This window comes from Gambusia affinis, linkage group LG11 (genome assembly GCF_019740435.1).
Source record: "Gambusia affinis linkage group LG11, SWU_Gaff_1.0, whole genome shotgun sequence".
NCBI classification, from domain to species: Eukaryota; Metazoa; Chordata; class Actinopteri; order Cyprinodontiformes; family Poeciliidae; genus Gambusia; species Gambusia affinis.
Window position 1 is genome coordinate 6,105,506 of NC_057878.1, and position 14,976 is coordinate 6,120,481.

The 14,976-nt window shown below is 40.0% G+C and overlaps 2 protein-coding genes across 2 annotated transcripts in view; one reads left to right on the forward strand and one right to left on the reverse strand.

Moving 5' to 3' along the window:
• itgav (integrin, alpha V) overlaps positions 1-5,912 on the forward strand; it is a 48,921-nt gene extending 43,009 nt beyond the window's left edge. The window contains exons 30-32 of the mRNA XM_044131762.1: positions 328-435; positions 780-899; positions 1,455-5,912. Coding sequence (XP_043987697.1) covers positions 328-435; positions 780-899; positions 1,455-1,547 — 321 coding nt within the window. The 3' untranslated portion in view covers positions 1,548-5,912. The remainder of the gene's footprint in view (positions 1-327; positions 436-779; positions 900-1,454) is intronic.
• Positions 5,913-6,054: 142 nt separating this feature from the next.
• Positions 6,055-14,284, reverse strand: si:dkey-69o16.5 (Alpha-aspartyl dipeptidase-like). The gene is made up of 8 exons (XM_044131763.1): positions 13,900-14,284; positions 12,879-12,967; positions 12,685-12,759; positions 11,479-11,558; positions 11,167-11,340; positions 7,604-7,663; positions 7,450-7,532; positions 6,055-6,169 (listed from the first exon to the last, which is right to left on the reverse strand). The coding sequence occupies exons 1-8, from the start codon at positions 13,992-13,994 to the stop codon at positions 6,103-6,105; spliced, it is 723 nt and encodes a 240-aa protein (XP_043987698.1). The 5' UTR covers positions 13,995-14,284; the 3' UTR covers positions 6,055-6,102.
• Between the last annotated feature and the right edge of the window lie 692 nt (positions 14,285-14,976).

Genomic DNA, 14,976 nt, shown 5'->3' on the forward strand with positions numbered 1-14,976 from the left:
TCAGAGTCCAAACCTTCAGTTTGGACAGAGAACTCTCTGTTTTTCTGAAATGTGTGGTGTGTGCTTTAAATCTTGTTTATTACAGGCAACACTTGTGGAGATTACACTCCAAACCAGCATTTGGAAACGCACCTAATTCACGTCTTCCTTCTTTTTTCTGTTTTGTGACATGTCAACAGTTTGCTTAATGATGGCTAATGTCACTTAAATGTATGTTTTTGTTTTGCTTCTTTTCCTACAGGCTTCTATACAGCTCGGTTTTCAAAGGTTGACTATTGCTTTTAGTGACGCGTTACCTCCTTTGCTTCATCTTGTTTCTTTTCTCAGACTGAGAATCAGAATCGCTCCTACGTGGTTCGATCGACAGCCTCGTTTGAAGTCATCGAGATGCCGTATAAGAACCTGCAGACCGAGCTGCCGGCGAACTCCACCACTGTGAGTCCCACTGAGACACTCAGTCATCAGCACCGAGTTTGACAGCACCAGGGTTTTCCATGTTGTTAGCTAATCAAAATATATTATCTATAAAGTACAAATACAGATTTTACACCTTGCAAAGTGTAAAATGTGTTAAAATGTTGGTTTCATTTTATGATTGAAAGTCAAAGTCTTTTTTTTTTTGTCTTTCTGCGATTGCAGATGTGATTTGCACACAAAATGTCCAGATCTTTTTTCCTAACCCTAGATGCTGAAGAGAACTGTTGAAATCTAGTGGAAGATCGTTTTTAGGTAAACTCCCAAAGGAGAAGCTGAGGTTTGCTTCCTGCTCTTGTTTCCAGGTCAGCGTGTCGGTGACGTGGGTGGCTGACTCGGCCCAGCCGGTACCAGGCTGGGTGGTCGCTCTGGCGGTACTCGCAGGACTGCTGCTGCTGGCTTTGCTCATCTTCATTATGTACAAGGTGAGGCTGCTTGTACACAAAGACGGCCTTCTGTCACCTGAAGAACATTTCCAGGATTAAAGGACTAATGTCTCAGCCAGATCTAGAGAAACTCATCCATGCGTTTATCTTCAGTCGTATTGATTATTGTAACGGCGTCTTCACAGGTCTGTCCAACAAATCAAACAGCTGCAGCTGATCCAGAATGCTGCTGCTCGTGTTCTCACTAAAACCAGGAAGATAGAGCACATAACACCAGTTTTAAAGTCCCTCCACCGGCTCCCTGTAGCTCAAAGAATAGACTTTAAAATACTGTTGTTAGTTTATAAATCACTTAACAGCTGAGCACCACAATACATTAAAGATTTGTTGCTGTTGTATCAACCTTCCAGAACTCTCTGGTTCTGGTTCTGGTTCTGTTCTGCATCCCCAGAACCAGAACCAAACATGGAGAAGCAGCATTTAGCATCTATGCACCACAAATCTGGAACAAACTTCCAGAAAACTGCAAAACAGCTGAAACACTGTTGCATGACTTTGTTTTTAATTCTTTTTTCTTCTTCTTTCCTTTCTCAGCTGGGTTTCTTTAAGAGAGTGCGCCCCCCGCAGGTGGACTGCACCGAGAAGGAGCAGCTGCAACCGGAGGAGAACGGGAACACTGACGCTTAGAGGCCGAGATTTTAAAGACGGGGGGAGAAAGAGAGAGAGAGAGAAAGTTAAGGAGAGAAGAAATCAGGGTAAACCAGCCTCAGAGAGAATCACTGTAATGACTGTTTGGGGGAAGGACAGGTAACTGTATTTGTTTGGCTTGTTTTAAAATGTCTTTTATTTTTTTAAATCATATTGCATTCGTGCCAAAACAGAAGCTGGAAAACACTGGTCCCAGATAAAAAAAAAAAAAAAAACTCTCAACGCTTCAAACCCGCTCGTTTTTAAAAGTTTAAGGATCATTTCGTCTCGTTGTGCAGCTTCACATCCGCCGACACTGAAGCACTTACCTAACGACTTCTTTAGACCCGCCGTGGAACCGTGTTGCGCTCCCTCCCTGTGGTCCTCTGACATTTAAACTGACACGTACGAAACACTCCCAGCATGCACAGGGAGCCGGACAGCTCAAAAACCTGAGCTGTCCGTCAGGTTTTTTGGCCTTTCAACAGATTTGCACATTTCTTCTTTTCTGTTCAGTTTTTTGTTTGTTTTTGCTTAGTCGCTGCATTAAACAGGCAACCAGCTGATTGGTCTGAAGCCTTGAAGTCCAGAACTGCTGATGCATAAAGAAAAGTGCAGTAGTTGATGGAGGAAGTGTAGCAGTAGAGCCAGTATTAACAACTGTAAGTACTGGAGTCACCTGATTGAATTAGGACCAACAGCAGCAATAAAACAACAACATGGATTGAGAAAACTTTAGATTCTTGAACATTTTTGGATAAAGATGAACTATTTGCTCTGAGAGGAGACGATCAGAGTGTCGCAGTAATATATATGTTTCTCTCCTGCTTTCTGTGGGTGTTTGGTAACAGACTTTTGTATGTTGGGTTCTGCTTTGGGTGGTGGGGGGAGTGTGGGAGTGTTTGCAGGGTTTTCTTGTGTGTTTAAATGCATTTTGTACAAAACATTAATGGTGATTTACAATAGTGGGTCCAGCTCTGTTTAACACAATCAAGAAACTGTTTTCTCTGACCTTTGATCACTTGGTTAAACCCCGGACCTGAGGAAGACGGTTTCAGAATACATCCTGACCCCTGGAGGCCAATACGTGTTACTACACTACAAGTATTTTCTTTTTTTCAGCCTTTATGTAGCTAAAAAAAAAACACAACAATGAACAGCTACTCATTAATTCTGTTATTTGATGCTATGCAGATGAGTTTGCGTTAAATACATCGGAATGCTAACGTTATTAGCAGCGATACCTATCGTTACTTGCTAGTGGAAGTAAATGCTACCGTTATTAGCATTTGGAGGCATTTAGCGACCCTCCTACTGCTGCAGATAATAAGCAGGGATTTTGTAGTTTATTTTAATGTCATTAAAATGAAGTAGTTTTGTTCTGACAAAGATAAAATGGATTCTCTGTGGAAAAAAATATATGTATTAGTCTAAATTTTTAATTGCATGAAGTCAGAGAATCAAACTAAAAGCACATTTTTATGCTAAGCAGTACAGAATAATACCCTTCAATTTATTGATGGAATGTATTGATCCTCTTAGAGAGAAAATAGTCAATAATACAAAAAACAAGCGTTTGTTACACTCCTTTGTGGCTTTTTAGCTGTTGCTAACAGCCATAGCAACTGTAGCTAAGGGGCGGGGTTTAATCCGTGGTCACTTGTTACTTTCCTGCCATTTCCTGCACTGAAGCCTCTTTTTTTTTTCTTTTCTTTGTTCATTTTCTTGTAGTTTTTCCGCAGATTTCAAACTGGTGACTGGCAGCTTCGCTACAAACTTAAAAAGACAAAAATGGGCTGGTTGCTATTTTCTAATGACTCTGATCTTACTTGTGTTATGTGTGTTTATGTATTTAAAAGAAAAGGAACAAAAACTTGTTTTTTTTTTTTTTTTTTTTGCTATTTGCCCATATTGGGTTTGCGTATTTTGATGACTTCATTTCAACGGCGGGCGAGAGCACAAAACACCTTCAAAACAATAAAAGTTACATTGTTGCTTTTCCACACTGGTTGGATTTCTGTTCAAGATAAAACCTGAACATTACATCATGTTTACCCACTCAGACCCAATCATGGACCTATACCTGCTGTAAATAGGGTCACTCATCCTAAACATACCATAATATTTCTCTCATCTTACTTTCTACAGTCTTAGCCAGGCTAGCTAGCTACGTAGCATATGAGGCTACGTTTGCTAACATTAGCTTCCTGGTTCGAATCCCTGTAAAGCCTTTGAAACTTTGAACAGATTTAAATTTAAACTAGGCAGTTTGGACAACTGTACTTTTAAAATTAGAGTTGTGTCTCTTTATTAGACTAAAATTATTAAACAGGCCTGGTCAGACTGTTGGTTAATATATAGATATATATTTTCCTTTCCGATCAAACTCTCATCAGTATGAATGATACGCTAATGTAGATTTTCTGTTTTCAGGATGGACTAATAATAAACCAACTAACTTTAGTGATTGTTAAAGTCATGAGTTTTAATTTATTCTAGATTTGCTCCCAAATCTAGAATAAACACGGGGCGAAACGTGTCCAACCAGCCACATGGTGTCACTGACACAGATCTGCCTCTTTAAAAATAGTCGAGATGTTGTCAGCTGGATCAGTCCACAAGATTTTATATTAGCCTGTTTCTTCTGTTGCAGGGAGGAAAAAAATTAAATAAAAGATTGCACTGCAAAATCACAAAATCTCGTTTATAGTGAACATATCTTATCACATTTCAAATAATTTTATTGACATAAAACATATGGTTTGTAGTCAATAATCCTTTATGTTGATGGAAAAAGTACTAGTTCTACTAGTAATAACGGTACATTATTTCACTTATAATATAAGACATTCTTCCCAAGTTATAAGTGAAATAATGCACCAATAGAAGCAGAATTTTCTCATTAATATTAAGGTTTATTGACTCAAAAGAAGCTCCTACTTCTTTGCAATAATGTATTTATATGATAGTGCACTTAAAATGAGACAAAACTACAACATTTCCACTGGACCTCGGCGGACTTGAAACGTTGACTTTAGTTTCAAGTAAGTAAAATGAAAAGAAAGTGAAAATGTTGTAGATTCTTGTTTATTCTCTAAAAGTTCAAAACTTAAATATGAGCTTTTATTTTCTGAAACAGGGAAGTTATTGTATTCATTTATTTAGATGATGACCTGGAGAGCTTTTCCACCTTTTTGATAATTTGTAAAAAATAATCAATACTCATAAAAAAATAAAAAAGAAAGAAATGGCATTTTGGGGCTTTTATGAGCTTTTAATTCTGGATGTTTAAAAAGCATTGAAATGTAAATTTTGAGGTAAATTCTTTGAAATAGATGTACCACTAATCACAAACTGTAATTTAGGAGATCAGTGCTTTTATCTAGAATAAACCAATCTGGATTTTATTTTATTTTTTTCCTATTTTTATTCCAGATTTTAACAAATTTCTCTCTAGACACCAAAAGGAAAAAGTTAATTATGCAGTAACATTTATCACACCATTGAATTGTAAACCAAAACAACCACTTTGTAGTTGTGTGATTTGTGACAATAGATCCATAATAGCATGAAATAGTAATATAACTTTAACACAATTACCCATAATGTTATCAAAAACCGAAGGCAGCGTGTAGGAAACTGATGTGTTAATGAGAGGAAACCAACCATAAAGTCACATTTACACAAGTCTTGTTTTTGTTTTGGTATCATTCCACCCTGGAAAAAATAATATCTTAACATCCTGACACTGATGCCTGTGAGGGGATTACAAACTGCAGAGAAACTTTTACTTTTTGTAGGTGAAAGAGTCACAAATAATACAACGATTTGATTGGTCGACGGGGATCTTAAAGGACTTCCTGCTGGTACCCGTCTTGACTTGAGAGGCTAAATCTGCACAAAAACGTTCATGTGGCACATTTCAAAACTGCTTTGAATCGAGTCACTTTGTTCATGATAAATGACGGGTTTCGAAGGTCTGCGGTTGTTGATGGCTGATCTCACATTCAGTCTGAACCACCTGCAGATCTTTAAGTCACGTCTTGATTCTCTGGTCTGTAGTTTTGACATTTGAATCCGAACACGGTTAAGATTTCTATAAAAAAAATAAAATTATGCAAAATGTAGAGAATCTAAAAGCAGCACCAGACTCTGTGAACTGACTCCAGAACTGCGTTTCTTTTTTGATGTATTTAATACCACTCTGTTTTCCGTTTCACTCTGTTTTAAATGTTGACTTATTTTTTTTTTTTTTGATGTATGTATTCTTACACTTAGAGAGTAAATATTAACAATTTCTAAAAAACAAAATTTTAAAAATGAGATGATGTCACTTTTGGGATGAAATAAACAGATTTGTTCACATTTGTCTGTCCTGCGGTTTTTCTTCACGTTGTTTTGGACGAGCGGAATCTTAATTAAAAAAAAGAAAAGAAAAACCCACTAAGTATCAGTGTAAGTGATGTCGATTACATTAATAACTGTTCATATTAAGACACACTGCTGGTTTGCTTCAGACTTTTATTCTGTGTGGTTTCCATTCCTCTTCGACGTCTCACTGCGCGTCCGTCAGCAGGAAGCTGAGGTCGCTGCCGGGATCGAACTCCGCTGAGGGCTTCCCACTGAAACACCCAAACGGGACAGTCAAGAGGAGGGTCCGAGTTACAGAGCGCAACAAAACAAACCTTGGTTCTCTTCAAGTCGCATCAACACTTTTTAAGTGATGGTGGTGGTTAATTATTAATATTAGGACCAGGCGTGACAGAACACTGTGTGTGAGAGAGAGAGCGGTCGCCGTTTGCCTTTAGTATCCCCACATTAGCAGTTAGCATGGTTAGCGCTGCTAGCATTACAGCAGTCTCCACTTGTATACCCAGAGAACAGATCCAAACTTTAACTCAGAAGTTGAAAGGTCCAGAGGACGAACCAACAAACGTTGCTGTAGTGTGTTCAGCCTTCCTGTTGCTTGCTAACGTCCTGCTCTCTCTCACTCTCTCGCAGCCTGAATGAACTGCAGATTGTGTCTCGACAGGCCGTAGAAAACATGCTACTTTATAATCCGTTTTTTTTTTGTGCTTGATATCTGAATACGTCCTTGTAAACTCCTCTCTGACACTGAAACGTCTATCTTTGAGGTTCTTCACTCAGTAAGAACTTGAAACACTGAAGAGTGTTCCCATTAGAACACCCTGATGGACCTTTGCTATGGTGTGTTCACTGACTAGAAACGATTGTATTTTTGAGTTTCTGAGCCGCCGGTCAGGACTGATATCAGTTTACTGGCCCAGTTCTCATTGCGAAATATGATTTGAACTAAATGATTCTGTTTGTTCTGCAAACTTTATGAAGTGTGATGGAGTATTAGCGCCACACTAAGAAGAAATGACAGTAGGAGAATGAAGTCTTAATGTTACAAGAATAAAGTCACAGTATCACGACTTGCTTCTCGTATTATTTAAACTTTTTTCTCTTCAATCTCATTATTTTTTCTTGGTATGGCCCTAATACTTGAATATCTCGCTTGCAGAAAATTTATCATTTCTTCTGTCTGTCGTCACTAAAGACAATAAAATGTTTTTTTTTATTTGCACACAAGTCTTCCAAATAAACGCCACAACTTTTATAAAACCTGAAATAAAACTCCAATTGGATACTGAGGTTTAGTTTCCCATATTGCTCATGTAATGGTTGGGAAACGGACTAAATTTGAACGAACATTCTGATTTGACCAAGACATTAGTGGAGGGAAAATGTTCAATTACAGTTTTGGAACGATTAGAATGTGATTCAAGTTTGCGAGGCCTGGGGGAGTCGTTGACTTGTGTGTAAATATATCAGTTTTTCAGCTGCCACGGTGCTAAACTTTTATAAACAGACCTAAAGACTCTTAAAGTGACAGTACCTGGTGAAGAGCCGGGCCTTTGTCGTTCCCAACAGCGTGGCTTTGTCTCCTTCTACCAGCAGCAGGGAGCCTTCCCTCAGTCCCTAACATATATTATAAAATAAATGAATAAATCAAAACAGAAGTGAACCAATAATAGCCGGTTCTGACTCACCAGAACACTCGGAGTGTTGGGTTCTTCATGGTACTGGGTTATCCTCTGCTCCCTGGTCTCCTGCACAGCAACAATGTGACACGAGAGGATATTTTAACTGTTCTATTTATAAAGAACCTTTCAAAACTAAAATAAAAGTCACACCAGATTAAAAAAGTTACAGAGATTGAGGTAGTTTTGGAGCTACGTGGCCATGCAATGACGCATTACAGCACCATTTTTACTGTTGTTGCAGTGTGTGGGTTTGGCCTCTAGGCGGAGCTGTTGCACAAGTATTGAATGTGCTGCCGTTTGATTTTGCTTTGTGCATCACAAACAGAGCAAATGTTTCTTTTCCTCCAGGCTCTTTCAGAGTGAAACTGAATTAAAACCAGGACTGGTGAAAACAGCTGCAGCCATGTTGACGAGTCACCCAGACTCTCAGTTGTAGTTAGGTCTTGTTGAAGAAAATAATTATTTTTAGTGCTTAATACAGCTAATCTTACCCCAGGCGTAAAGGTTATAATGAACAGTCTGATTTTGAACAAATTTCTTAATTTTAAACAGGCTTGTGTAAAGGATTTGAAACAAAAACTATTCTTTCGGTAAATATTTAGAAGTAGGTCAAATCTGTGATCTCTCTGTGAGGTTCCTCCTGCTGTGTTATCAGAGGTTAGGAGGCCATAAAATTAGTATTGCCTGTGAAACAGGACTCTGTTGGGTTCACAGAACATCAAAGGTTTTATAACCACTTCTGGCATGGGTTAAACTAAAATGCAACATAGAATGTTGAGATCATTAACATTTTTCTAAGTATTAATAGCAAGTTTATAATTAAAGTGCATTATCTAAGTTTAGAATGGTGAATGCTGAATGTATTTGAAAATTGTACTGTCTATGATAATATCTGAATCAAATGGAAAGGGTTTCAATGAATATGTGTTATTTGGTATTAGAAAATTGTTTGAATGTTATGTTTATAGGTTAGAAAAGGAATTGTACCTCATTTTGTGCTGTTGATTTTATGTGGTAAAGCAAGGATTTAAATCTTTGGAAAATGCTGAATGCAGTAGACCAGAATTAGGTTTGTGAAGATAATCTTTTACTGAGCTTAACTTTGTGAAGGAGACACTCCGAAATTCACAGGTATCTGTGAAGTCTTATTTTATGGTTTTATTGAACCAAATGGCTACAGAGCAGAGAAGACCAGGATGCAGCTGCTTGCTCCATTGTTCTTCCAGAGAGCAAATGGCCTTTGATCTCTGGCGTGAAATTAAGGGAAGGTCTAAGTTCCTCTGAGTGTCCAGGGGAGCTCCTGGTTGGTCGAACCAGGGCTACGCCTTAATTGAATACATGAAAAAGTTAGGAAACACCTCCACTATAAGAGATCGAACACAGTGATAATAATTCAGATTGCTGGTATATTTCTGCCGTTTTGGCATCAGCCTTCTCCAAAGACATGTCTTTGTCTTTGTCCCTCTTTGTCCATTTTTCTTTTAATTCTTTTGTCTCAGGTAACGAATGTATGTCTCTGTAACTCTGCAGTTTTCTTGTTAACTCATACGTTGCTTGTTGTGAGATTAAACTTTGTAATTCTGTGACGTCATCACGCATCGTTGTTCCTGCTGCCACACGCCGCCCTGCCGGAAGAGCCAGGTAACCGGGACCATAAGGAAGAGAGCCAAGCTTTTTTCCAAATTAAGCTAACTTAGTAATTAGTCTTCCTCAACAGTCTGGACTTTGACTGGGCCATCCTAACACAGAGTTTTGATCCAAACCGTCTCTTGACTTTTACGTCAGACCGAGAATGAAAAATGAATCTGAATTACAGATCTATAAACGAGGGATGAGACGTTCCTGAATATCAACTGGATGAATGGATTGATAAATATACATAAAAACCTGAATAAATACTGTATAAAATATGTAAGAATAGAACCAAAGCAAGAGTTTTATGAAGCCCGTTTCCTTGACGACATAAATTATCATCTTAGGGTTAGCTTTAAAAACCTTTGAAAATAAATTTGTCTGAAAAATTATATATTTCTCCACAAATATTTGCAGGGAAACAAAGCATAAAAATTTTTTGCTTAAAACTAAACTAAGACCAAACCAACACGCCAGTGCGGCGTTTCGCAAAGCGTCGTTCGCTTCAGGGTGTGTTTCTTTTCGTTCAGCGATTCCAGGGGAAGCAGAGGCAGAATCAGTGTCGCGTTTCGCAATGGCCGACACGGCTTCTGCTGACGCGCGTTTAAATTGACGCCGCTCTGTGCTTCTGCAGTTTCCTGTGCCTGGAGAAACTCAAACCGCTGCAAGTTTTCAGCATACAGATGAGCTGTTTTTTTTTTTTTGTTTTTTTGTTTTTTTCTTTCAACACAACTATGTTTGAACTGTGACACGTATGAAGAACCTCTGACAGGCTGGGTCCACCAGAACACGGTGGATTTGTTGGATTTTTACGTGAAGTTGAAACCGTCTCAATCTGCCTGGACCTCATACAAATAATTAGAGATATGGACTAAACTACAAATAGCTTTAATAAAAAAATAAGTCAAATTCAGTCTGTTTAGTCCTGGGCTTTTCTTTAACTGCTAGATAAGTCCACCAGTTGCCCCACCGCGTTTTTGTGTTGGAAAATGTTAAAAGAATTAACAGGACATTTTGAAAATAAAACCTCATGATGGTGTGCTAAATAAAACTAGTATTTCTGTAGGTTTTTGTGTGTAGAATCAAATGGCTTTATCATTTTTAAATAGATAATTGTCTGCTAAAGATTACTGATGTTTTATTAACTATAAACCCGGCTCAGTCCGTCACTGTCACTGGTGAATTAAAATAAATAAGCAACGTTTAGCCTGGTGGGGTGGGTCAAGTAAAGCCCGGTGGCCCGCCAGGCTTATAATCTACTGGAGAAACCCTGCATATCATTTGAGGTTTTTTTCTCCCCCAGATTATTTTATATGCTGCAGCTCTCCTGGCATAGCTCAACTTAAAATATGCAGTCGATACGGACGTATGTTCATAGTCACTCTGCCATTCGGAGGTTTACATATTTTGTCATAATCCTTAATTGAAATGCCTTACCCCTTATTTTAGTAAACAAATCTGAATTTACCATCAACAACTTAGGTCAGTTATGAAGCCAGGACTTTGCGCGGCCATCCAACCTCAGCGTGAGCGTAGGTTGGTTGATGCAGATGGACTGTTTTTCATTTTGTAGAGCAAGATTTTTTTTTATAGGTAAATAGCATCTTAGAAAAAAAAATAGATTCCCATTTATTGACGTCGTTTCTCCAATTGTATTGGCTGATTAGAACCACAAACGTGGACCGGCTTTTCCTCAAACGTAAAGCCTTCAGCCCAAATAAGAAAATAACCAACCCCAGAAAGTCACAGACTTTGGGCCTTTGTTCTTCACTTTGTACCTACCGACAGTGATTTAAAATTTTATCATTGAGCAAATAAAACAAAGTAAAAAGGACTTGCACCAAAGATCTTTGAACATAGCAGTTTTGTCTCTTGGGGCAGAAAGTTTGGAGACCACTGCTGTAAGGGCTCTTTAGTTTTTTTTTTTCTGCACTCACCCCCATGTGGCGGCTGTTGGGGTCGGGGTCCAGGTAGTGCGGGTTGATGTTGAAGGGGACCAGGCCGATGGCATTGAAGGTCGGCGGGAAAACGATGGGCATGTCGTTGGTGGTGCTGATGCTGACGGTCGCCACGTTGGTTCCGGCGCTGGAGCCCATATACGGGACGCCGTCCTAGAAGGGGAGGAGGCACAGACAACGGGAAAACATTGCTGGACCTCGTGTTGCGTTCGTCTACTTTCACAGGAAAGTGTCCGCGTTTTGCGTCAAGGCCGCTGGGCTCTGTGGGGTCCGGCTGTGTGTGCGCTCCACCTCCAGGACTCTCTTCCTGATCTCCGTCACCACGTTGTTGTCGTAAAGGCTCTTCAGCAGCCGGAAAGTGTTGCCTCCTCCTGCAAGTGGAATGCGTCCGTTAGCGTCTCCGTGGATACGGGGTCAGTGTGGTCGTGGGGAAAAGGTTATGGCAGTGAAGTGTTTGGAAACGATGCTCGCAAAAAACACCAAACCTACTAGAGTTAGAGTTCTGAACCATTCTTCTCTCATTAGCTCTGGCACGTAAAAAAGTAGTTGATTGGTTTGTGCATGTTCACTCCCTCTGTAGGAGCTGACTAAAGATTCCTGCAATGATAAAGGGGAAGTATGTGTTTTCCTGGCACATAGTGCAGTTTTATAGCACAATCGAGTAAATATGCTAACTTCAGTTGTTATAAAAGGTTGTATATCAAATATGACATAAAATAAATTGAAGTTGGTCATTTAAATGTGGGCCTCTGTCTCTTTAAGAAGCTTCTGCTTGTTCAGAAACTCCACCTTCAGGAAGTCATTCCAACATGGCTCCTCTATTAACCCTTTAGCAACCTTTTTACCAGTGTTGCAATGAGGAGTAGCTCCTACAATGAGCTCAGCAGATGCTCAGTTGACATGACAACGGCCCCGCCCCCATGCGGACGTAGAGCAGTCCTCCAACAAGCCGTCTGTTTTTAAGGCGGACTAACGGACCCCAATGTGTTACTTGATGCATTTTCTGAATCTTTTTTGTCTTATAAACCAACACTGAGGCAAAAACGGCAGGCAAGAAAATTCTCTAACTAGTCCTACATCAGGTCTGTCAAATAACGGAGAAATAAACGATGAAGCCCAAGAGGAAAAATGTGGGACACAAAGTCTGGTTGAACGCTGTGGGATGCACTTTGCACGTACAAAATGGGTGAGTAATGGCTTAAAAAAAAACGGCTTGTGAAAATCTGCCTTCAGGAAAATGCTGAGAAATAAACAGAAGCATGAAACGGCGTTTAAACGCCAACATAGCAGCTAGCGGGGTCTGTTTCCAAAAGTCCGTCACCTATTCACAAAACCTTTTACAATCACTGCGAATCAGGAGAAGAGAAAGAAGCAGAACTCGAGTAAAAGACATGATAGAATTACAGAAGGTTGAAAAAGTAAAAAAAAAAACAAAAAAAAAAAACTGATCTAGCTGTGAGGAGAGCGTCACCTCAGCTCGCTGCCCTCAGTTCTCACCAATAAAAATGCCTTCAGCCTTCCGGACGGCTTCGACGGGGTCTGCAGCCTCGTGGATGCCGTCGACCTCATAACCTGTCGGGGTCACAAACAGACAAGTTGGTGTTTTAAGGACACAGCTAGAGTGCATCTCCACCCGGCTCTATAAAAGAACCCAATAGACTGCTGAAGGTACTGGTGGAGAACAGCCGTACCCAGGGATCTGAACTTGTTCCTGGCAGTTGTTGTGTAGGCATCTCTGTCATGGAGGGCGTAGGGAACAAACAGCACTCTCTTCACATTCCTGAAGGACAAATCAACACATATAGTAATATAAAGCTGTGTATATGGAGTCATCCTTGCACTGATGACACCCTGGGCAAACCCCTCTTTCTGACCCCGTCACCGGCAACTAAACAAACACTCTGCCAAAACATAAAAAGGGTTAGCATGTGGTCTGTTAGCAGCATTCAGAACTAAAATACGTTGATGTGATGATTTTCAAGAAAGATGGCAAGCTGTGAATCAGATGCCAACTTCAGCACCATCAGCAGCCATTTGGTGTTCAGCGGTGTTGAGCGGACGTGCCCGTTCTCCGAGCATGCAAATAGCGAAGCGTTCTCGTCCTACACGGAAGTCGGGCTCTCCAAGCTTCTCCAGCGCCAAGGAAAATTAATGGCGCAAAGCAAGGGCCAAGAGAGCTTCTAGACGAGCAGCACTTTTACTTTGGTGTGTCATCTTCCTGAACTGAATTTTCTGTTGACTAGATTAGATATGCGCTACAAAACCTCCCTCCACCTCGCAAATACGCAAAATGTCCACTACTTTACTTTTCCAAAGAGCGAATTGGTGCTCCTCGCTGTTTACCGCCAAAACATATATAACACATTCCTCTGTTTTTCAATTCACATGAAGTTATTACCGGCACTGAACTCAAATGCAGCATTAGCCACAGAAACAACTCAGGGTTTCTCAATTTTCGTTGCTGCATTTCTCTTGGCGCCCCTCTGTCCCATGCCACCCAGACCACAGAGCCAAATCACCCATAACAAAAACCGCCTCTAAATCTGGAGGCTCATTAGCTTCAGGACTTTTCTAAAACATTCCTAGAAATTTACTTCACTTTGACATTCTGCGCTCGTTTCCTGCTGTCCAGCACCATCAGTTATGCTGTCTCTTTATAGGCTTAAGGTGAGTCTCCTTGGTTTGTTTTCCCGAGTTTCTGTTCAGACATACTTTCCAAAGAAGCTGGAGATGTGCTGCTGACAGTGGTCCAGGTAGCCGCTGCCGTGCAGAGTGGAGTTGGACACCAGCAGGAGTCTCCTCTTCATGTCTCACCGCGGAGGGTCTCACAGAAACACCGAGCTCAGCTTGGACTGCAGGTAAAGTCCAACGTTTCGGGTCAGAGTCTGGAAGATTCTGCTGAGTGCGGCTTTCTAGAGAATCAGAAACGCCTTGGGAAAAAACCCCTCTGCTGTCACTTTTGACTTTACGTCTCAACGACGTTCCACAGCGGCTGCTTTAAGTAACTCTGAATGTTTTCCCACTGACACGCACATCCGGCTTAGTTTTCTGTTTTGTTCCCAAGTTTCATTTATGGTTATTTAACACTGGTTTTTAAACAACTGTTTTTTCGGTTATTTTATTTATTTCCCACACGTGATAATCTTTGACGTATTTGTGTCAAAATAAAAGTTTCGTCGTCCAGTCCATTACTTTCACAACAAAAGCCAGCATTTTTTGGGACAATCTCTATCTATATGAAAACATTATTTTTTCCTGTTGATGTTGTTCACAATAATTCTAATAAAATAAAAAACAATGACGGCTTTAAACAAAAACGGAAGCAGTTTTTCTTTATCTTGAAGTCCTATCAAAATAAAAGCCCTACCAGTACAGAATAATAATAATATATTTTTTTTAAGTCTCCTTATGTGTAATATTGAAACATACAAATTTAAACAGACAGACACAGACTAAGAAGAAATCTGGGTTTATGCATTTAGAAATATGGATTTATATTCAAATCTGAGTGTATAAAAGCACCTAGTGGATGTCATCAATGAGACAACTACAAAGTGTGTTGAAATAGTATTGTTATCCCTTAAATTATTTCCTATTGAGTCATTTCACAGCAACAGAGCTCACTATAGTTTACAGGGATTTAATGTGATAGACCAGCACATAGTGACACTTGGTGGCAGCAGCATCATGCTGTGGGACAACGAAGCTGATAGGAAGTCCTGGAAGAAAAATCTGCAATAGGCTGGGGGGGAACTGGGACCGCAGCGCAGGGGTCACTTTTCAGAAGGA

Coding starts and splice junctions, on each gene's coding strand:
- si:dkey-69o16.5 (XM_044131763.1), bottom strand. CDS start 13,994: ATGAAGAGGAGACTCCTGCTGGTGTCCAACTCCACTCTGCACGGCAGC. Junction 12,760..12,878: donor GAACAAGTTCAGATCCCTGG/GTACGGCTGTTC, acceptor TGACCCCGACAG/GTTATGAGGTCGACGGCATC. Junction 7,533..7,603: donor CCAACACTCCGAGTGTTCTG/GTGAGTCAGAAC, acceptor AATATATGTTAG/GGACTGAGGGAAGGCTCCCT.